We start from the raw sequence: 25,067 nt of genomic DNA, 5'->3' as shown, positions 1-25,067 counted from the left end.
GTGCAATTTGACAATGTTATGTTATTTTATTTTTCAGTCTTATAAAGGCATAAGGTGCTTCTATTGAAATGAAAAAAAAAATAGAATTTAAGAATTTAAAATCTCTCTATATCAGTTCTAAAAATGACAATATTCACAGATTTCTTTAATATTAAGTAAAAAAACTGATTTTTGTTGTGCTTTTTTTTACAGTTGTGCTTTAAGATTGTGGGTAAAACTAACCGTTTTTGGACAATTCTACAGATTTATTACCTACATGTACATAAAATATATCTAAATAGTTTTAATATTTTCTTATTTCATTGCAACTTAAATTTAGATAAATACAGTGCCTTGCGAAAGTATTCGGCCCCCTTGAACTTTTCAACCTTTTGCCACATTTCAGGCTTCAAACATAAAGATATAATTTTTTTATTTTATGTGAAGAATCACCAACAAGTGGGACACAATTGTGAAGTGGAACGAAATCTATTGGATTTTTGAAACTTTTTTAACTAATAAAAAAATGAAAAGTGGGGCGTGCAAAATTATTCGGCCCCTTTACTTTCAGTGCAGCAAACTCACTCCAGAAGTTCAGCGAGGATCTCTGAATGATCCGATGTTGTCCTAAATGACTGATGGTGATAAATAGAATCCACCTGTGTGTAATCAAGTCTCTGTATAAATGCACCTGCTCTGTGATAGTCTCAAGGTTCTGTTGAAAGCGCAGAGAGCATCATGAAGACCAAGGAACACACCAGGCAGGTCCGTAATACTGTTGTGGAGAAGTTTAAAGCCGGATTTGGATACAAAAAGATTTCCCAAGCTTCAAACATCCCAAGGAGCACTGTGCAAGCGATCATCTTGAAATGGAAGGAGTATCAGACCACTGCAAATCTACCAAGACCTGGCCGTCCCTCTAAACTTTCAGCTCAGACAAGGAGAAGACTGATCAGAGATGCAGCCAAGAGGCCCATGATCACTCTGGATGAACTGCAGAGAACTACAGCTGAGGTGGGAGAGTCTGTCCATAGGACAACAATCAGTCTTACACTGCACAAATCTGGCCTTTATGGAAGAGTGGCAAGAAGAAAGCCATTTCTCAAAGATATCCATAAAAAGTGTCGTCTAAAGTTTGCCACAAGCCACCTGGGAGACACCCCAAACATGTGGAAGAAGGTGCTCTGGTCAGATGCAACCAAAATCGAACTTTTTGGCCACAATGCAAAACGATATGTTTGGCGTAAAAGCAACACAGCTCATCACCCTCAACACACCATCCCCACTGTCAAACATGGTGGTGGCAGCATCATGGTTTGGGCCTGCTTTTCTTCAGCAGGGACAGGGAAGATGGTTAAAATTGAGGGGAAGATGGATGCAGCCAAATACAGGACCATTCTGGATGAAAACCTGTTGGAGTCTGCAAAAGACCTGAAACTGGGACGGAGATTTATCTTGCAACAAGACAATGATCCCAAACATACAGCAAAATCTACAAAGGAATGGTTCACAAATAAACGTATCCAGGTGTTTGAATGGCCAAGTCAAAGTCCAGACCTGAATCCAATCGAGAATCTGTGGAAAGAGCTGAAAACTGCTGTTCACAAACGCTCTCCATCCAACCTCACTGAGCTCGAGCTGTTTTGCAAGGAAGAATGGGCAAGAATTTCAGTCTCTCGATGTGCAAAACTGATAGAGACATACCCCAAGCTACTTGCAGCTGTAATCGCAGCAAAAGGTGGCTCTACAAAGTATTAATGCAAGGGGGCCGAATAATTTTGCACGCCCCACTTTTCATTTTTTTATTAGTTAAAAAAGTTTAAAAAATCCAATAGATTTCGTTCCACTTCACAATTGTGTCCCACTTGTTGGTGATTCTTCACATAAAATAAAAAATTTATATCTTTATGTTTGAAGCCTGAAATGTGGCAAAAGGTTGAAAAGTTCAAGGGGGCCGAATACTTTCGCAAGGCACTGTACATTTGTATAGATTTTTAATTATTACACATGGTTCCTCATTCAGATTTATGTTGCTATGCTATTTATTTTTCTATGCAGGACAATTACCAACAATCTTCCAAATGTGCCTCTACCAAAAGTTCCAAGTCTGCCTCTTAATCTTCCTCAAATACCTAGCTTTTCTGCACCATCCTGGATGGCTCCTTTATATGACAACACGTGTGTATTATTCAGTGTCAAAAATGCAACCTTTATCTGCATGCTATCAGTGCATGCCTTGTTTGTTGTCTCTGGTGGATTGGTGTTGTTCAGTGCTTTGTTAATTTTGATGAGTGGAGTTTTACTTTGTACTTTTTCCTCCTGATGCTATATATAGTATAAACATCTGAAATCTGCATACAATAGGAAGCACTATATGGCATTTCAAGATTCAGTTTCAACTAATCTACAGTACTTATTTGAACTGTAAGTCTAATGTTTTCAACAGAAAAATTAATTATTCAAAACAAAGAATAATTGTTTGTCTTGAAAAATGTGTGTATTCAGAAACTAGTAAAAACCATAGTGTGAAACTGGAGACCAAAAGATCTAAAACAGTTAGGATTTTAAGTGATATGATATCACTTGATATAGTTAAAGTGATATAGTTAAAACACGACTGAAAACCCCATCCTCAGTGAAAACAAAAACTATTTTATGTAATTTTTGTAATTTTAATATTTTTGCCCTGTAGCTTAATGAAGTCCAAAATTTGAAAACAGTCAAAGAAGTCCAAGAGTGATATAGGGTCTTAAATAAGTATTCTGATCCTACCTATGGTATCCCATTTTCTGAAATGACAAAATCATAGATACGCATTTTTTAAAATGTGAATGGTGAAAGAATAAGAATTTTAAGAATAAAATAAATTACAGTACATACCAGCAGAAACTTAAGAGAAAACAAAATACATTTGTTGAATATGTATTCAGGCATTTTGGTAGAAGCACTTCAGGCAGCAATTGCAACTGCAAGTCTTTTTGGTTAAGTTTCCAACACTTTGCATACAAGTTTAGTGTAATGTTTTCCTTCTTGGCAGATTTGCTCAAGTTCCCTTAAAGTTGCTTAGAGATCACTTATGGACTTCAGTTTTCATGTCTATTCAGAGACTCACAATAGGATTCAAGTCAGGAGTTTGAGTGGACCAGCCAGGGCATTCACTTTTTTATTCTCAGGCCATTCTGGGTTGTTTTGGCCTGGTGTTTCAGATCATTGTCCTGTTGAAAACAAAATGTTTGTCGAAGTTTTGGGTCCAAAGCTGGTTGTCCTCTAAGATTGTCAGTCATTTGCTCTATGTATGTTCCCATCAGTCCTGACAAACTTTGCAGTTCTTGCTGATGAGGGATGATGCTAAGTGATGCACTATGTTGGGTTTTCATCAGATGTAAATGCCTTGCGTTTAGAACACAATGTTCCACTTTTGTCCTGTCTGACCACAACACCCTTTGCTACATTTTGCAGGATCACTCATATGCTTTGTTTTAAACCCCACATGGGCTTTCAGAAGGCATATTTTTAGTCATGGCTTCCTTCTTTTATATTCCCATTTATTAGTCTAATTAAAAATGCAACTCATGAGCACAAGAGCAATCTTTTTCTTTAATTTCTCAGTGCAATCATCCTTCATCTAAATGCACATAGCACATCTGTCCTGTCTTCTCAATTCTGACAACAGATTTCTGATAATAGAAATCTTAAGATTACTCCTTCAAAAAATCATTGGTGACCTTTAATGAGTCAGTATCTTAAAATCAAGTACCACGCAGCACATATTTCATATGCTGGAACAAATAATATTCACTCGGGGCAAAATCCAGGCTTTGGAGTGGATGATTCAAATGCTCAAACCTACACTTGTGAATGGTGACCTATGAAAACATGTGCTTATTTTTTAACAAAGCTTTTTATTTTTAAAATAAAGTAAAATTAGCTCATAATAAAAGTCAAAGATCCCTTTTCAGTGCAATCACTCAAAGTGGGAAAAGAGGTTAATTAAAATGATTGTTAATAAAAGCGTCCGAGCATGATATCGCAGTTTTTGCACTAGTGGAATGTAACATATTGTAGGTACTGTATACAATACTTTCATACTGTAGGTATACTTTGTAGGTTTTGTTCTATAAGAACAAAATCTACAAATGAATAATATCCAAGTGCAATCTATGGAAATCTCAGTCTCCATCCAACCTTGTAAGATGGATTTTTCTCCACAGTTCAACTCTATTAAAGTTATCATGCCTGAAAAGTCAATAATAATTAGGAAGCTGTCATTAAAAAGGAACAGTTGGAGGATCAGTAGCACTGTCACACCACAGAGCACTTTTGGAAATATATGACTGATATATAAGTGCTCTTTGCTGAAATATTACTAGGCAGGTGATTAATCTCTGTGACAGATGTTTTGGAGGTGCTGGTATGGTTTTATGAAAATTCTATGAAAAGCTAAAATGGATTAGATTAATATCCTATTCTGCTTCTTAATCAGGACTACCATTCAGTTTATCTGTGTGATAGTTCTCTATTCCATATATAGGTAACTGAGAAGGAGCGAATTATAAACAAATGAAATAGTGAAATAGAGAAGAGACAAGACTTCTTGTGGTGACTGATGAACTAAAGAGGTCTGCCAATGTGAGGGAAATTAAAGACATTATACAGTACATGTATATTGCAACTCCACAGGCGCAAAGGCATGAGTGGTGTCTGAAACATAGGGTTAAAAAGGTTAATATCTTAAACCCTACACAAAATAATTAAAGGAGAAAACTTCAGTTTAGGAATATTTCAATATGGAATAATATAAAAATGAATAACAATATTGTACAAAAAATAAATTTTGAAGAATGTCATTTAACTACCATTAATACAATGTACTGTATAGCCTCTTCTGGTACTGCAGACTCTTGGTACTACTGTATATACTCTTGATCTGTCTAGACCTGCTTCTTGAGGAATGGTCTACTACTTCTGTATCAAAGCCTGCGTTACTTCAGCCACCTTCATTTTAGCAACTAAATATCAGCAATCTTGCATGACAAACCATAATTCCGATGCCTTCCTCTCACAGAAACGATATGGAGAACTGAAAACTATAAAGATATTTACGATTTGTATGGCCTTCTTGAAGTACTTTTTAAGTATATTATTTAAGAAGTTTTGAAATTTTTAACAAGACAGATAAAAACTAAAACACATACAAACATTAAAGCAAACAGTCAGACATGAACAAATAGCATAGCCTTATGGCTTTTTAGAATTTTCTTGTTGAGATAAGAACGTTCTTCCCAAACACTTTTGTGTACCACTGGAATATTTCTACCAATAATTTATGTAACTTGGGACACAGACTGAAGAAGTGTGTGAGTATGCTTGTTACATAATGGGGAGAGTGAAGGATATCTTGTTCAGCTTGGCTTTGGACTAATTGAGATGAAATAAGACCATGTACTGTATTGTGTGATGTGGTGCTGGCAAGTTGTTGTTCAAGATCTGATGAGATTTTCATATGGGGGCACATTTTGATCAACAAAGTGTCTGACCTGTAAATAATAAAAAGTTCTTTGTGCAAGGCCAAATTTCTCTTTTAACTGACTAAACTGGAGTCCTTGCACTGGCTTCCTGTAAAATTCCGTGTTGACTTTAAAATCCTCATGCTCACCTATAAGGCTCTGCATGGCTTGGCACCTCAATACCTGTCTGAACTATTATCGCCCTACTCCCCACCTCGCAACCTTCGCTCTTCAAATTCTGGTCTCCTTACTGTCCCCCCACCCTGTCTACATTGTATGGGCCTTCTCCTGTTATGCCCTCAAGCTCTGGAACTCTCTGCCCAAGGATATCAGAGAGTCACCTTCTCTAAACTCATTAAAATCCAGACTCAAAACCTTCTTCTTTAGAAAAGCCTTTACTTAACTGTTCCATTCTTCACCCCTCTGCTTTTCGTAGTACCACCATCCTCAGTCTCCTCTGTATATTGTAATTGTTTTATCTTATGTATTCTTTTTATTTATTGTTGTTGAAATTCTGTAAAGCGCTTTGAGAAGCCGCCTTTAAAGGCGCTACATAAAATAAAGTTTATTATTTATTATAAATAATGCTAATTGTTGACTTATATTGTATACAAATCTTTAATCGTAATCAGTTCTTTATCCTTCAATTCTATAAATGTTGTTGAGTAAAGGCGTGATTGGCACAAACTGGAGCAGAACCTGACCTTTAGGGTAATTTTTACACTTATTTAACCTGATTTAGTGTTCTCAGAGTGTTCCTTAGAGTAATACTTTTGTTTGCCATCTTATGCAGAGATACAATTTTACAAAAAAAGAAGAGCAGTGAGAGAGGTTTTAGTAGTGATTTGAGCTTCCATGCCTAACCATACAGGCATACTTCTATTCATAATAAAATTTGCATTTGCAGCCCAATAATAGCGACAAAAGATAGAACGATCTAGCCCTTTGGCATTCTTTGGGTTTTGCAAATGAGCTTTAGAAGTATGAGGCATCTTATAGTTTCAGGTGAATATCATAACTTGAACTTGAACTTGAACTTTATTGCCATATGTAACCGGTACTGGTACAAATAATTTTATAAATAATAAATATTGGTACAATAATTTCATCTTAGTTCTTAGTTCAAAGATGTAAAACATGCAGGAAAATTCTGAAATTAATAGAAGAATCTAGGAACGGAAACCATCTTTATAGCAATTATGCGCTCACTCATAGGCAGTGGCAGAGCCTCCAACTGTCAACATTTTGTTTCAACTTTAAAAACTGTTATGAATTAGTTAAGTTTAAATATTAACTTAGGGGTCTTGTTTGTGGAGTTGTGAAGTGATCTTGTACAACTCTGACTGGAAGCTTCTGCAAAGTGGTGGAATATACTTGCTGACTGAGGCATGAATGTACCCTTTTTCACAATTAATAGTGTACCCTGATAACATACCAAATAAATAAAGTTCAACAGATGGGAAGATACAAAATCAGAAAGACAGAGGAGCACATTGCCACCATAGTGGTCTGTGTTAGAAACTTTAATACCTTTAATACTGCTCTCTTATACTGATTGCCAGAGGCTTTAGGGAAATGTCAAACAGGGTGATAAAGGAGAAACTTGACTTGTGCCTCATGTGCAATGAAATATGATCCAAGTTTTCAAATTAGTTAAAATTGTGGTTTCTGCATATAACATTTCAGCCCATTTCAGGGCTGAAACATTGCATATAACATTTCAGCCCACTTTAAAAATTAGTCTCCAGAACTGAAACATTTGAATACCAAACAAATGTTACAAAATGTTATTTCCATTTAACTTGATCGACATCTTTTATAGTATCTTATGATATGACAGCAGCCCTGGAGTTTTTATCATGATCAGCATTTATAATATGTGTGGAGCAGCTGTCACACATTAAAGAACAAAAACTCATCAGGGACAAATCCTGTCTAATCAGGGTTGATAAGGGATAATATATACTGTATTTACCTAATGTAGCAGGCTATAGTTTTGCTACTGTTTTCAAATCAAAGTTCAACAAACTTCACGGACAAATTAAGTGGTGACTGCCTCCTCCATACCATTTTGAGTAAAAAAATGGATATTTGTTTTTTCGCTTTGTACAGTGATTTTGGGAGTATGCTGTTCTTTGTTGAATTCTTGAATAAACATAGTAACAAAGGAGCTATGGATTTACAATGGAATTTATAAACTTCAATCCTGAATCCATCCAGGCTGGAGGCTTTGCAATTGGGGAATGTTTTTATTGCTTCAGGTACTTATTTATTCCACTGTAAAATTAGAATTTAGAATTGTCTGCACACGTTCAAACCACCTTTTTATTTACCAGAAACCAACAGAAATTACAGAGATTGCTACTCACTCAAACGTCACAGTCTCTTCTTCAGTCATATACTGTAGTTCATTCCACAGCCACATGGATTTCCCAATCACATAGCCCAGTTCTCCCTCACACAATCATGTCCTGCTGACACCCACCCTTTGATCTTTCACTGGCTTGCTAGGGTCAGACTCCTCTGAGTCGATCAGGACTGATCACTCTCCACACGTAGCATAGGGAAGCCAGCTGCACTCTACTGACATCACCCCCCTTATATCCACATGCATGTTCAGGCAGTATACGCTCTCCCATTGCCCTGTCACAGTCATGAAAAGTCCCCATTCGAAGTGTTTTTGTTTCAACTTCAACAGAAGGTTTCTAATTTGTTCTCAAAAATGATATTCTATTCACATTTTAATTTTAGGATATTATTAAGGTTTTATATGCTTTCTATAGGCTGGAAGCTGTTTTTCAGTGGCAGATAACTATTAACATCATTCCTTTTTCATGGAGGGATTGTATGAAATAATGTTCTCTCATGACAATCTTAAAGGTTTCCCATTACGTGGAACCTGATACAGTATATCTGCCATGTCATATGTCTCTAGAAATTCATTCTTATCGCTTTATGGTTGCCTTTAAGTGTGGAAACATTTGGGCATCAACAACAAAACTAAACAAACCCTCAAACCCTCACCTATGCAATTTGCCCAAACAGAACTGCAAAAACTAAAAAACCTCATGATATCAAGGAGACAGCTGAGCATGTGCAGAGCACGACTGACACTAAAACACTATGTAATCCTTAAACAGCTGTCTGCCATGATTCTGCTAAAATAAGAAAAAAGGTTACTTATTTTTTACCAATTATTTTGTAACAAAAGGCTCTGACCATAGGTTATAGTAGCTGAAAAATGACAATTGTAATTTGTGCTGCTTAGATATTTTGAGCTGTTTTTGGCCTCAAAGGTAGCACCAGGTGGTTGCACATTTCAGTGGTGGATAAAGCATGTCCCCTCCTACATGTTTAGTGCTTGGGGATGAAAAATGCTCTACAGTGGCAGTTAATTCATTTTACTGTCTTCCCTTGAGCTGTATTTTAAGATTTTTAGCAGTAATAATTCACCCTTTTGGTAGACTTTCATGTGTTTGAAATATATAGTCTACACAACACCTTTTTTAGTGGTGCTACTTGCTGTTGGTGGTACTACAGTATCTTGATGTTATATGTTTCACTTCAATGTGGTATTTGTGCACTCCTAATTTTCATCGTATTTTTCACCATATTTAATGTATTACATTATGAAAACATTATTCAGTAAAAGAAGTTTTCAACCTTCATAGAACTGCATATTCCTCCTTTTGCCTAGTTTATGCAGAAGCACATATATGTGAAAGTATAATTTTTAAAAGTCATCCTACAGAAGTGGCAGGAAGTTTCTTTGCGTATATATATTCTCATTGTGAGGTTTTATTATCCTTTTTAAATACTGTATGTCTGATGCTGTAAGGTTTATCATACTGTACATTTTTAATATGTAATGAGATTTGTACATTTGTTCCAAGTTAAATAGCTCCAAAATATTTACATACTTAGAATTAAAGTTTCCGCACAGGAAGTCTGCAGAACGATGTCCATTTACTGTATAATTATGAGGAAATAAACAGTTTGGAGACTATTTATTAGTCTTTTAGGGTAAGGGCCCATGAGATTTCAGAGAAGTGTTATGTGATGTATCAAAGTGTTTGGAGGCTCCCTACCCCACTGGGATCACTGCTCTGAGAATACCAAGTGAAGACAAGGAAGAGACAGTGTTAGCCAAGTTACTTGAAAGGAAAGCACAGGAGGGACCACAGAGCTGGGAAGGCTGAGTGAAGAACCTTCTTTTAATTAGCCGGAATGGGAGTTATTGTCACACTGACTTAATTGCATTGTAAATTGCCAAACTATTTATATGGTATACCATTTATGAAGGGAACAGTCTTTTAAAGGCAAAAGGTGCGCCTTTTCCCCTTTAGCTGTTTGTTGTACACTTTGTTGCTTGTGCGTCTTTTTCTAACCTTTACAATTTCACCAAAACTAAGTGACCACTGTCTTGTGTATATTTTTTTTTCTAAAATGTGTTTGTAATCAGGACTTTTCATTTATTTCCTAGAAACCATGTATGGAATATTTCTGAGAAATGTATAACCTAAATATAAAGGATTTAGAAAATGTGGACACTGATTAAGAAGAGCCACAAATTAAACATATGCTAACCACTATCATTTCATATGTAACATTAAAAAGCTGAAATCTTTAAATACAAGAATATATGTTTTTCCTGATTTCACTTGTCGACTTGTTTATATTGTGCAAGATTCAATTAATCTCAGGTAATCTCACAATACTTTTACAACAACAGTTTCAACGTTGTCAAAAGTGTAAGTACTGTATACATCTGAATAAAAGTATTAGGACACCATGCTCTTGGAGGAATCTTCCGTCATATGTAATGCGGAACAGACCTGCCATCTGCTTTTCGATTATAGATATAATGTATGGCATGTGTTGAAGAGGAGTAGGGACACAGTCACCTCTTAAACTCTGCACAGTTTGACGGTATTTTCACAAATGCAAAGACATATGTTTTACATTATTAGAATGATTTTAAGTTAAAAACTACAATGTTGTTTTGAATGTATTTTAACACTGTTGAAAATTAATTAAGATGTATATGTCTCATTAAGATCTTAAAAAATGTTTTAATGTTATGTTTTATGTACTGTGATCCTCCAAATTATGGTTCTTTTCACAACTTCACAGCTGCACTCAGTAATGTCCTGTAAATATTGGTTTACAGGATATAAGTACAAATAGAGTCTCCAGTTAATCAAAACTATCATATTATGATTTTATATCACAGTGTATATATATACACTGTATATACAATGGTGATTGAAAAATATCAGCCTAACATAGAAGAAATAGAAACAGATCTATGTCTTTAGCTTAGATTTGTCATTCCAATACTGATATTAATTTGTCATCTATTTATAGTAATGGATCAGCAACATCAGAAGATTTATTTTGGAAACTGGACGCATTGCAAATGTTTGTCTTTGACCTCCATTGGCCAGAACCCGAGTTTGCCCAGCACTTGGAACAGCGACTCAAACTGATGGCCAGTGATATGGTCGAAGCCTGTGTTAAAAGGTCAGAAATTCTGTAAATAACGTTGTTACTTTGTAAATAATTAATAGCTTTTAATCAAATACTGTAATGTCTTTGGGTTATCTGCTGTTTCCTGGAAATTGTATTTTGGTGTCATCTCCAGATGCGCTGGTTCTCTCTCACCTACCACAAAAAAAAAACATGCTATCTAGTTTAATTGGTGTCACTGATTTGTACATGTAGGTGTCACAAGACTTTCTAGGTTGTGACAACAAAGGTTTTCTGATAACTGATGGATATTCAGTTTTCATTAACAATATATTCAAAACAAAAATGTAGCTATTTGCTTTAGAAATTGTTTATAGCCAAGACATTAGTAAACTATTAGTTTAGATAGTTTAGATATTTTCTTATTGATCAGCTTGCAGCAATTCCATACCCCAGTTTAGCTCAAGTATATGACACATGATAGCACATCTAAACAAATATATTTTTAAAGTGTCAATCAATTTTTTAAATATTTTAAGATAACATTTTAATTTATTGTGCTGTTGTTCACATATTTTTACAACATAAAGATGGTTCATTGATTTTTCCATTTTGTAGATACTATACGGCAGTGGTTCTCAAACTATGGTATGCGTACCACGAGCCGCCAGGTGGTACCCAATATGACCCTGGAACTTTGTTGTGTGCAATGAAAAATCGGGACGGGTTTTCATATTTTCTATTTTAATACGTGACGAATACGCAGCCTATGTACTACGATACAGCGAGTGCTTATACTTAAGAGGACACAAGAGCTACAATGTAATTCTACACCATTCTATAGGAATGTGTGCTACAAACGTAAGTGACCAATTGTTTTTAAAAAAAGGTATCTCCAGCAAATAGGGAGGTAGGAGAATGTGCGTGATTTTGGAACACCGCCAATCTTGTAAGCATAGGAAAGCACAGAAATGCGTGCTACGAACAAAAGTGACTAATTGTATTTAAAAAAAGTTGTCTCCAGCATATAGGGAGGTAGGAGAATGTGCATGATTTTAGAACAGTGCCAATGTTGTAAGCACAGGAGAACATATAAATATGTGCTACGAATGCTGGCAATCTTGTGAGCACAGGAAAGCGTGATAGATAACAGAAAAATATTTAAGAACTGTTCTAGGTTAATTTGAGAAAAATACACGAGCGTCTCTGTGTTTCACTCCCATGCGCATGAAATAAAAACTTCTTTTAACTTCTGAGATGGACTCCTGAAACAGAAATGGGGAAAAATGCAAACTTGTGGATTGCTAAAGCAGGTAAGCCCCAAGCTATTTTTAAAGAACCTTATTTAACGTTGGCAAAAGAGCTGACACGTATTATGTGTGGAGAAAAAGCTGCTAAACAGCTCGATCTGCTGCCCCCTCTGAAAGACAGTCACTCAGAGAATTATTAATATGGTGGATGATATTGTAACGCAACAGAGTTCAGGTGGGCGCCCTTGCCGCATCAAGTCAGCCCCCCACCGTCGGGGGCTCGAACCCAGGACTCCCGTGTCACTCAACAGGGACCCTGCCCGGTGAGCTAAAAAGAGATCTCTTCCCAGCCTAGTGGCTGTGGTCCTGCTATAACAGGGAAGGGCGGTGACGTCACCGCTCTGGTAAGCCGGCTCTTACACAGTGCCTGTCGGCCATTGCGTTACATTGGTGTTAGAAGCGGGGTGGGATAGCCCTTCGCTGAGTACGGCGAGTTAAGCAGGGGAGAGTGTAACGCATACAGCCGACAGGCACTGTGTAAGAGCCGGCTTGATGCGGCAAGGGCACCCGCCTGAACCCCGTTGCGTTACAATATCAAAAGTACGCTGATAGAGGGCATTAAGATGAGCAGTTGCTTTTCACTGCAATTATATGAGTCTGTAAATGTCGTCGATTTGGCCAATTTGCTCGTTTATGTTTGATACGAGTTTGAGGGTACGTCCCATGAGGACTTTCTGTTCTGTAAGCCGCTATCAACAGGAACTACAGGAGAGCACATATTTCAGCTTCTGAATGAATTTATCTGAGAGAATGGCATCGACTGGATAAAATGCGTCGGAGTTTGTACAGATGGTGCTAGAGCAATGACAAGCCGACACAGTGGTGTAGTTGCACAAATTAGATTTGCTCCAGAAATTAATGGACGCATTGCAACATCCACTGCGAGACCTTTGCCGTCAAGAAAATGCCTGATGATTTAAAATCTGTTAGACTCTGTTGTGAATTGTATCAGGGCTTGAAAAATGAATTCACATCTGCTTTGCTCGACTAAACGGGCTCACCCCTCTCGCTGAAATGGTGCTTTTTTATTGTTAATTTTTAATTGTTGTTGTTCCTGTTTTTTTTTTCTGTAAAGCGCTTTGAGAAGCCACATTTGAAGGCACTATATCAATAAAGTTTTTTATTATAATTTTTATTATATGTGTATGAGAGTGTGTGCACGCACGCACGCTCATGTTAGTCATTGAGAATTTCTGGGGTTCCTATGAGAACATGACTTGTAGGTGGTACTTGGATGCTTTGGCTTGATCAGGGGTGGTACTTGGTCTAAAAAGTTTGAGAACCACTGCTATACAGTATAGAAGGCCCATGTTTTGGGGGGTCTTCAAAAAGTCTCATAATCAATCTGACTGTTGTGTCATTCATGCTGTATGCATTATTGCGACCAATCCAGAGTCAATCTCTATTATTGAAAGCATGATAATGTGAGATTGCTGGATCTTGTTAATAGAATTTACAAAAGAAATTACATCTTTATTGAAACTTTTGAAACCATCATCCATAAGCATCTTAATATATGTAAAGCTTCTGCCTGATTGGCTCCCTGAAAGATCAGCTTGCAACATCTGTACCAGAGGGTAGAATCCATTAAAGAGGTGCAGCAGCTCTTCAGCCATGATCCAGCTAATCTTGTACCTTGTCTGACAACAGTTTACTACTGCTTCCCTGAGACTAATGCAGAATTTCTACTCCCAAAATTCATACTCCTCAAATGGCTAGATTATGACCTTTATCTTTTGGAATTTGAAAAAAAAACAATGCTCATTGACTAAAAGCAGCATAAAATTGCAATCACTGGTCAACATTACAATTTGATGGACTGGTTGGGTGAAAATATCCATGAAACATAACAGGGGGATATTTACATAAGTATGGTTTTGTAATGAAGCATAACAATTCACCAGTGTAAAAGACCAGGGTGGCATGGGCCAGCATTTACCAGTGATGGTCTGAGCATTTGAATCATCCACCCTACAGTTCAGACTCACTTTTATGTGATTCAACATCTTACGTCCGTGTGATGTGGAACCTAATATAAGGATAATTCATTGAATTCTGTCATTGGCAAGTGCTTAAACAGTCAGCAAATTACTCCTATGAGGGAATCACTAGTTGAGGGACAAATGTCTTAATGCATTGAGATGAATGGTACTGTAGTTCCACTGAGAAATAAAGTCAAGAAAATTTATCTTTGTACATGTATTATATATACATTTTGTTAGATTTTATTATGACACATTAATTGGCATTAATTGGCATATTTCACAAATAGCAGAAGTGCTATTTTGTTCGTTTAAAACTATTTTTGTTAAATACCATAGCAAATTTGTTTTCAGTTTGAATAGTTTTATTATTCTCATCAGGTCTGTAAAACATTTTATATGGCCTCTCTAACCAGAAATAAAGTTAAAAAAAATCTTTATTGCTTTACAAGCACTCACTGTTTCTTTTGGTTTCATCTCAGTTTGCTTTTGCTTTTCTGTTATTGCCATTTTTTAAGTTGCACTCGAGAGAATGGTAGAGATCTTTTTAATTAGTCCCAAAAGAAGATCCATTTAAAATGGCCTTTTTATTTTCTTCAGAACAAAAGCTGCTTTTGATGCCAGGATGCAGAAGGCCAGCAAATCAACTGATTACAGAGTGTCTCCTTCTGTTTGCACCATGTTTAATGTGCTAATGGATGCCAAGAAGCAGTGTTCCAAGCTCTGTGTACTAGATGCAGGGCAAGAGGTATGCATGTTGCTTTTTGTATGCTAAAATGTTGATATTTTAGTGAAACAACACACGAAAATCAAAAACAGTAATGTTTTGTTAGATTCAGGTGCACACATATTTATACATACACATCAATTTCCCTTCGGGATCAATTAAGTCTTATCTATCTATACTGTACATTATACCTGTACATACATTCCTTAAATGTAGAATCTTAATAATACTAGAAGAGAAAATGCATACACATGCAGCTGCACTTGTGTTATCTTAAATGTGTGCATTATTTTCTGTACGTTTTGTTGAAAAGGGTAATCAGCTGTCCTTCACAGTCTTATTTATCCATTTATGTTTAGAGGAATGGTGTTTTAATGGTTGTTTTTGACTTTTGTGTCAATCATCAAATAATGTTTGAGTTACATGGGGTGTTGTAATCACTTACCTCTGGTTTGGGCATTTTTATAAGTTGTTTTGAGTTCAGCTTTTTTATCATACAGTATCACGCTTATTTTATTTATTAGAGAATCATTGTGATTTTGTTCTCATTTCTGCTTTTTCTTCTGTCTTGTATTCTTATTTTCTTAACTCCTGTACATCATACTTTGAATCCAGATTGTTAAGCAATGGGTAAGTGTCATATGTTTGGTGTGTCTTTTGTCTTCCAATACACTTGAACAATATAAAAGTTAAATTTGCATGATAGCTTCAACTGAGTAATTCAGGAAGAGAACAGATATTTATACACCCAGCCCTTGCTCCATTCCCCCACATTCTACTGTGTAATTAGGTACCTCATATACTGTACGTGCAGCTGGCTCCCCCTGTTCTTTAGTCTTACTAACTAAACCTAGAAGGTGAACAAGTAAAACCTTGTTGCTGAGTGTGCGCACTATAAACTACCACATACTGTATATTCTTTACATATGTTTTTGAATATATATTTGCTCTCGATATAATACACCTGGCCAGTGTTGAACCCTCCTGCCCATGATAGGTTAATGGGGTGGTTATAACGCTCTATGTTTATTAGTGTCATTTATTTTAGGGAGGGCATCACTACATAATTCAAGTCATTTGATAAACAGCATATTACTAGCAAACAACAACAAAGCAACTGTGTATATTTCAAGGCCTCTTTTTTAATACGTGGCTTTATTGAAAGTATTTTTGAAATTTTCCAAATGCATTAGGTTTTTGGATCATCTGTAAAAGTAATTTCAAATAATTACATATTCATTGATAATAAAATTTGTTTTTTTTTTGTATTAGAAAGTTGGAGGCAAATTTCCTTTAGCCATAGAATATATTGTCATATTCCATTTAATACAATTTGTGGTGTTTTCAATTACTGTATGAGGGGGCTGAATAGCTTTTCATCAAATGTTCTTCGCCTCATCTTTTCAAGAGCTAAAGGGCTAAGAAGCAAATTTACAAATAACAGGATTAAATTCCCTAAGCTTATTTAGATAATGCTAATTTCTTACTGTGTGTTAAAGGTTCAATAGCTGAATTATAAAACTACAACAGAGATAGCCTTTATGTTTTAATTATAGAACGAATTTCTTAAAAGAAAGGATTATATCACAAACAAAATACTCCACAAAACAGAGATGTCTGCATTTATTTGTATGTTCTCCTTGAAGTGCGTGTAATATATATAAAATAACAATTGTTTTAATAGGCTATAGGCTTTTTGTTTTATATTCAATGTGTGATGTGGCCTCGAACTATGAATGCCAGGTTAGGCTTTTGAAAACGAAATTATCTAAAAGAGTCTATTGCTTGCTTGCTACCAGATGAACTCTGGTAGAAAGAATTGTTCTTTTTTGTTTTCACATTTTCAGTATGGATTGTAAATTCTACTCTTCCTAGTAATACGTTAAAAGCAAACATTATAGTGTTAATTGAATTATAGAAAAAAAGTCCTTAAGCTTTATTTTGAATGTCATTTATTAAAAAACAGCCATTTTTTGAGGTTAAATAAAAGGGTGAAGCGAATAAGGGGCTACTAGAGTGACCTCTAAGCACCTCTAATTTGTTACCAAGCATCTGTCTTTGTTGATTGAAAATTTTAATTTAGATGTTCTTTAGAGATATTGTGAAGGGAAATCATCAAATTTTATGAACTTCTGCCTGCATTGCTATAAGTAAAGGCTTTCTTTCACACAAATAAATAAAAGCACTTTTTTTCTCTTCAGCACAATTTAAATAACTTGTGAATAAGAGTTATCAGACATGAAATGCTGCATTAATTGAATCTTGAGCAAGTCTTTCGTCCTCCCAGCTGGACCTGTCCTTTAGAAAAACACAAGGCTGTCCTAATTGTAGGGAATACAAAAAATATCCTTCAAATTCCTTTGCCTAAATGAGAGTGGGAACTCAATTCACTCTTATAATAGACCTATTAGCTGCTTAACTCAACTGTGTACATGGGAAGATTTGCAGTGCTGAATGTAAAAAAAAAACGCTTGGGGTGGGTAGATTGTGTTCAAGGTTTTAGGTCTGTGGTGTTCATAACGAGTCAGTAGTGTTTGATAGAAAGAGGAGATTTTGAAGCTTTTGCCAGTCTGTTCTCTATTACAAACATCTAAAATGTCACCCATCTTGTGCCTTTTATTTTTGTTAGCAGCAGTACCATTCCAAAATAGATGACCTGATTGAAGAGGCTTTTAAGGAAATGATTTCCTTGTTGGTTTCTAAGGTACGAGCAAGTGAATTTCCAATCTTAATGTGTTAAATGGTTTAAAATAAGAAATGTTAATTCCTGGTCTTATTTATTTCAAGCCTAATTTATTTTTGTTTTCGACATGTTTTAATGTTAATGTGCTGAACCAAGTGCCACAGACGTTTTCCTATCAGACATCCCAGCTCAGCCTCTCTCTAATGAGCCCAGGACTCAGCAGGGGGGATTTCAGATCTATGAAAAGATAAATGATTTCATCACCAGTGTAAATCACACTTTACTATAACATTTATTGCAGGTCAGGTTATTTAATAGAGCTGTAACTAAGATATGTGAAACCAGAACCCATAGCTGTACCTGTGGATAGCCAACAACAGCGTGAGAGAAAATTGCACTCACTGAGAAGATTCAGATATTAGGATATTTTCTCAAAATAAAACAACTCTACATTTTTATTGCTACATTCTCTTTAAAATAAGTAATATATTTTTCAACAACTCTTTGATAGTATTTAGAAACTACCAACCAAAACATGCACATAGGCTTTCAATACCAATTTAATGCAGTGTTTCCCTCATTCTGTCAAACAAAACTGAATCAAAATTATTTTCCTTTGTAGTTTGCTGCTGTTTTAGATGGCGTACTATCCAAACTCTCAAGATACGATGAAGGAACACTATTTTCCTCATTTCTGTCTTTTACAGTAAGTACCAAAGTAACAGACTTAAAATGATTATCTTAAATATATTTAATTTCCTTTTCAATTTGTGATAATTATGTAGTAAAAAATGTCAGCATTTATCTATCTTTTTGTTTTTAAGGTAAAGGCAGCTGCAAAATATGTTGATGTTCCTGTAAGTATGGACTTTTTTAAATTAAAAACCAAAACACTTTTTGTTTTTGTAATGACAAATTTCTCATAAAAAATACAGAAACTCTACTCCCCACCACCCCACCTTCCTAAACAAGTGAAATTGTTTTGTTTTTCCATAATATGTTTTTTTAAAACTTTTGCATCCTCTGGTTTCAATAGCAGTTATCTGCTTTAATACCAACATCATGGCCTACAAAATGCAGTTAATAGTTACTCCTATTCCATACTCAGCACCTTCTACATTTAACAGATTTTAGTTTAATAACTCATTGAACATGACATAAACCTAAATAAACATACATTTACATTTTAAAATTGTTTTGTTGATTGTTTGAGCAGCAGTATTGTAATAACTAAAGATAAAAACCTGTTCTGCTCAAGTGATGAAGATCACTTGATTATTATTGGCATGATTGAAAGCAGCCTATCTGTAAAAGAAGTTGCCCAGAGAATGATCTGTTCTGAATCAACATATCAACATCTATTCCAGAGAAAGAAAGTCCAGCACAAACGTGTCTGATCTGCGTATCATTTTTAGGCTGATCTATTATTTTCTTACTGCAGTGGCTACAGCATGAAAACTTTAAGGACCAAATAACCATCATGAGCGTGACTGGTACTGTAGCTATCCACCTGCATAAAAATGATCTGCTCAGTTAGAGTCATATTGATGGTTAACTTTGCCAATTGAGGAATGAATGTATATAAAAATTTAATAAGGCCAAGAATCTCATCCTGCCATTTTCTTATAAAAGCTTACAGTAGGTATCGCCTTCAACAATATAACTGAGTAGTTTATTTTATATTCACACATTTCTTTGTTTTCACAAAGTCCTTGTCTTTTGTGGGTCAATCGGAGTGTTGGAGTGGATTCATAAATTCATGCCATTTAGCCCTAATGGAAGTCAATATGTATAGAGATGTCTTGGTGAGAGTGAGGTGATGTCAGGGTTTTAATTTACTGTAACAATCAGGAATTGCAACAGTAAATTGCAGGAGTACTTGATGACTTTTAGGAATCAAACATAATAATTTACAGACTGACACATGGATTCTAAATATACAATATATTATGTATTGATATAACAGCAAAAACATGCAAAACAAACAGAATAAATTTGTGAAATGATCTGCTGTAATACAAAAACTGATAATTCATGCAGGGATTACAAAAGAGTTAATAACTTCAGATTTAATTTAAAATACATAGACTATAACGTGTTATGGTCTACACTGTAGGTTTTATTAGTTTCACATGATATATATAAATATGTGTTTACTATTTATTATATATATACACTCAGATATATATGAATATACGTTTACTATTGAGAACTAAATGTGAGCATGTGTTCGGAACAGTTCATTTATCAAGAATTGTAACGGGAATAAAATCCATTGGCTAAATGTCCTTGATGAGTCTAAACTTCCCATTGAGAAGACAGAACTTGGCACAGTTGGTCCATGGTCATACTTGGCAGCTGCTTACTCTGTGCAGGAAGTGTCCTGGCTGCAGAAAGAGAGGAAAAGGGCTTTGTCTAACATTGCTGGGGGCAGCCCTGCCAGAAGTTAGTGTCTTGTTGAACTTCAGTCTTTAAAAACAAAAATAGTCTGTGCACAGTTGTCTTCTTGTGCCCTGCTGCAAGGTAAACATGAAGGAGAACTCTGTTTATCCCAGCTATAGCTTGGTACTGAATATCCTTGGATATCCAGGATTACAACAAAAAGAGTCCAGCTGTTATTTCACTGATCAGATGAAAATAACAGTGGGTTTTCAAACACAAAATTATTTTATGTTGGGCAGAATTCTTTACTTTGTTGAGTCTCTTGGCCTAGTGTTTTGGAGAAAGTTTTTCTTCCAGTCACATGGTTGGAAAAAGCATATTCCCAGTTTAGTAGGAAAGAGAAGAGGAGCCTGAAAGTTAACCAACAAAAATGTGTTGGATGCTATGTGATTGGTTGAGATACTATCAGGTATCGTTCTGGTACCCACCGCTTTAGTTGATGAATAGTACCTTTAGATCTACGGCCTTGGAAAGAAACAGAATACAGACTTCCATACCTCCTCCCTCCTCATCCAACTTCTCTGGTTCCCATCTCTCCAGCTTCTCTCTTCTTGACTCAGCATCCCTTAACAAACTAGTTACGCGCATGAAACCCACCACATCTATTTTAGATCCCATTCCCACCACTTTATTCCAGTCCTGTTTCTCTTCTCTCTGTCCCATTGTCCTCAATATTATACATTGAGCACCGGCATTGTACCAACGGTCCTCAAAACTGCTGCTATTACCCCCGTGCCAAAGAAGCCTAACATGGCTCTCGACAATCTTAACAACTTTCGCCCCATCTCCAACTTACCATTTCTCTCTAAAATTCTAGAACGTGCTGTCACACTTCAGTTACATAACCACCTCATGACAAACAACCTTTTCGAACCCCTCCAATCTGGCTTCCGTCAACTTCACAGCACAGAAACCGCCCTGGTCAAAGTCACCAACGATCTCCTAATAGCCTCTGAATCTGGTTCTCTTTCCATACTCATCCTTCTTGATCTCAGTGCTGCCTTTGACACTGTTGACCATAACATCTTACTTTCTCATCTCGAGACTGTGTTTGGAGTCTCTGACACTGCCCTCAAATGGTTTAAATATTACCTCACTGATACCTCACTGATCGCTGTCACTTTGTCTCTCTCAATGGGTACAGGTCTGAAATTGGTCTTGTCAAGTCTGGTGTCCCCCAGGGCTCAATACTGGGCCCCTTGCTCTTCGGCATTTACATGTTCCCACTTGGTCAGCTTTTAAGATCACACGGCCTCAGCTTTCATTTTTACGCTGACGATACTCAAATATACATTCATACCAAACCCGACACTGATCTGGCTGTCTCTATTCTATCTAATTGCATCTCTGACATAAAAATTAGGATGACTCAAAACTTCCTTCATCTTAACTGTGACAAGACTGAAGTCATGCTTATTGGTACCCCCCATCAACTTCGTAAAGCCAGTCTTGTAACCCTATCTGCAGATGGCTCTGTACTTGAGCTTCAATCAAAATTGAAAAACCTTGGGGTTATATTCGATTCTGGCTTAACATTCGACCCACATGTACAGCATACTGTCAAAACATCTTTTTTTCACCTTAAAAATATCGCAAGACTACGCCCTATGCTATCATTAACTGTGGCTGAAAAGCTGATCAACATATTTGTATTCTCTCGAATTGACTACTGCAATACTCTACTCCCTGGGGTATCTAAATCTACTCTGAACAAACTGCAGTATGTCCAAAATTCAGCAGCCAGAATCCTGACCAGGTCTAGTGCAAGTGTTCACATTACTCCTATCCTGGAGTCCTTGCACTGGCTTCCGGTCAAATTCCGCGTAGACTTTAAAATCCTCATGCTCACCTATAAGGCTTTACATGGCTTGGGACCTCAATACCTGTCTGAACTTTTATCGCCCTACTCCCCACCTCGCAACCTCCGCTCTTCAAATTCTGCCCTCCTTACTGTCCCCCAAGCCCGTCTACATTGTATGGGCGACAGGGCCTTCTCCTGCTATGCCCCCAAGCTCTGGAACTCTTTGCCCAAGGATATCCGAGAGTCACCTTCTCTAAACTTCTTCAAATCCAGACTCAAAACCTTCTTCTTCAGAAAAGCCTTTACTTAACTGGTTCCATTCTTCACCCCTCTGCTCTTCTTAGTACCACCTTCCACGGTCTCCTCTGTTGTTATTGTTGTAATTGTAATTGTGTCTTATCTTGTGAAATCTTCTTATTTATTGTTGTAGTCTTCTTATTTATTTTTATTGTCATCCTGTAAAGCGCTTTGAGAAGCCACCTTTAAAGGCGCTATATAAAATAAAGTTCATTATTATTATTATTATTATTATTATTATTATTATTATTATTATTATTATTATTATTATTATTATTATTACTTGATGGAGGCCACCTGTGCTAAATATCATTAGATGGTTCAGTATTGGATATAGCATTATGATGTCTCTTTTCAGAGGGGCCTTTCAAATACATTCCTTTGCATTTACACAAAGACCCAATCTGCTTGGTCAAGGCTTTGCAAAGATTATTATAAATCTTTGATAAATGTAAAATATTAAGTGTATTAAGTGTAAAATATTAAGTGTACCTTTAGAGCTACAATTTACTGACTGTTACAGTGCTCAAGCCAGCTGATGGGAAGTGGATATGTAATGATGTGGAGAAGAATCTCCTTTTAAAAGCAAATTCCTGTGGTGCTGGCATGAGGTTTATGTTATTGCCCAGTGACATTTAAAGTAGAATTTTTGTTGCTTTCATTTCTGAGATACAGGGCATTCTTTTATTAGGAGAATAACATCACTCAGCCCTGCTACAGCAGAGCAGGTGAATCAAACCAGTCTCGTTCATTTGTGCTACATTTGTGCCAGCTTGTGCCATTTACAGTGCAAGTGCTACCCTGCACTGCTTTAATTTATGTCGTATAAGACATTCTTTTTTTTAGTAGTGATGTTACTCAGCCACTCTTGAGTGGTTCAGGAGAACCAAACCTCTAGCTTTTGTGCTATGTTTGTGCTGGTTTGTGCTTTTCAAACTACGGGTTGTGCTTATGATTCCCTTATATTAGGATTTTTTGTTTTGGGGGGGGGAGTGACATCACTGAACCTGTGTATTTGCCTCCCTTCAAACAGTACAAACCAAACATGGATTCCTAATTCACCCAATTTATTACATTTGTGCTGTTGTAACCAGTGTTTGTGCTTCTTTGGTTTCTGAGATACTAGGCAGGCCTTTGTTTACAGTTCATGAGTTAGCACTGCTATATTTACAATGACTTTACCTTTATAAAATCTTTCAGCTGGGGTGAAAAATTGTGTAGCACTTTGTAACATGTTCACCTTTTTTCTTTCTGTGGAATATTTGATATCTTGAAATCTCAAACATTTTAGGATGTGTAGTACTATTATTTGTCTTTCATTGTTGTTTTATATAATGTGTGCCACAATTAGTGAGCAACACCATGTTGCAAGATGAACATTACATGTAAGTAGGACAGAAATGTAACAGCTTGGTGCATCCTTATTCCACATAATATGACTTCACGATTGAATGATCAACAAACTCTTAACAGGGTAGGAACCAAATGGCACTGACATTTGTGCAGTGAGGCCAAGCATTGCCTGATACAAGTGCAAATGATGGAAGTAGTGCAGGATGCACATGCATAATAAGTATACACATATACTGTATAAAACAACTGTTACAAATCATGTGTTCCTGTGTTACAAATCCTGTGTTCCTGTGTTCCCACAAGCACCTGATTTATTCAAAAAGTCTCAAAAAACATTATAATTCAACAAAAATGTGGAAGTCATTCTTTCCAAAATTTATTTGGTCATTATTTCAATGCGTTAAAAATGTTATTTTGCTGCCTAATTTAGAAAAACAGTTAACTCAGTACATACATGCAATGTGCCACCACTTCGGATGTTGTGGTATTGACTGAAATTAACTCCAACTGTACGGTATTTTGTGTCTTGTGCATTTAATAATTATTTTAGAGGTTTAATATCTTTATTTCCCTAACACCACTTGTCACAGAAATGTAAATATGACCTTGACTGGTATTTTGTTAGTAATTTGTTTAATGTATTTTCATGTTTCTATATCGAAATTGTTCCTGTACATACCTATATTTGTGTGACAATAAGTCAACTTGTGAACTATGCACCCAATACACTTCACATGCAGGGAAGAAAAACATTTTTTAGTGGTTCCACTTGCACATCCTTGTAATTGTGCCACCATTTCTTATTATTATCAAACATTATAGATGACATCATGAATAAAATGATTTTTTGAGGGGTTTCTAAGTCATTTCTACATAATTGTGTGGACATTATTGACATCACAGAAGTTTCAACCACAGTGAGGTTCCTTCTATTTTGGTGTTGGTGATCATTGGTTGTGGTATATTCCCAATCAGTTTAAATCTTCAACATAACCACAGGCACCCACACACGGCAAGGACTGCAGGCTGTGCATTGAAAAACTTAGTGCTGAAATGTTATTCCATCCAACTTTCAGTCTTATCTCACACTATTGACTTTCATTTGTTAGTCCCAATGAAGGGAGCTTTCCATTGCTGGAGCAACATTGATGACAATGAGGGTCAAGTGGACCTGCTGGAGTGACTCAGTAAAGAGTCATTTCATCAAGATAATTCTGTCACAAGGGCATCTTTGTGAAGCTGTGGTAAAACCCTGTGGATATGAAAGGGGAATGTGGTGAAAGAATCAAACCATATTCCCCACATGGCAAGGGAGTTTGGTGGAAATACATATGCATATACTGTCAATTGCCATCCAGTTTTATTAATAGCCCTGTTGAAATATGAACACAAAACCTCATATAACAGAAAGCTGTACTGTTGGATAATGTGTTAAATTAAAAAAAAAAAATTGCTTCAATTGCTTTATTCACATGAAAACCAAAAGTACATGCTCATTTCTTTCTTAAAAAACCTAA

The 25,067-nt window shown here is 36.1% G+C and overlaps 1 protein-coding gene across 13 annotated transcripts in view; it reads left to right on the top strand.

Moving 5' to 3' along the window:
- cadps2 (Ca++-dependent secretion activator 2) overlaps nucleotides 1–25,067 on the top strand; it is a 295,984-nt gene that overhangs the window by 250,326 nt on the left and 20,591 nt on the right. For 4 of the 13 annotated variants that reach the window (XM_088645116.1, XM_088645118.1, XM_088645121.1 and 1 more), the window contains 7 exons: nucleotides 2,038–2,157; nucleotides 10,854–11,009; nucleotides 14,848–14,995; nucleotides 15,590–15,604; nucleotides 17,604–17,678; nucleotides 18,280–18,363; nucleotides 18,482–18,514. In XM_088645116.1, the coding sequence (XP_088501242.1) occupies nucleotides 2,038–2,157; nucleotides 10,854–11,009; nucleotides 14,848–14,995; nucleotides 15,590–15,604; nucleotides 17,604–17,678; nucleotides 18,280–18,363; nucleotides 18,482–18,514 (631 nt within the window). The remainder of the gene's footprint in view (nucleotides 1–2,037; nucleotides 2,158–10,853; nucleotides 11,010–14,847; nucleotides 14,996–15,589; nucleotides 15,605–17,603; nucleotides 17,679–18,279; nucleotides 18,364–18,481; nucleotides 18,515–25,067) is intronic. The other 9 variants (XM_088645119.1, XM_088645124.1, XM_088645125.1 and 6 more) reach the window with 5 other exon arrangements.

The sequence above is a fragment of the Lepisosteus platostomus genome, chromosome 9 (assembly GCF_059453375.1).
Source record: "Lepisosteus platostomus isolate fLepPlt1 chromosome 9, fLepPlt1.hap1, whole genome shotgun sequence".
Taxonomy (NCBI): domain Eukaryota; kingdom Metazoa; phylum Chordata; class Actinopteri; order Semionotiformes; family Lepisosteidae; genus Lepisosteus; species Lepisosteus platostomus.
The sequence above is the reverse complement of the archived record's forward strand: the minus strand, read 5'-3'. Positions and strand labels throughout refer to the sequence as shown.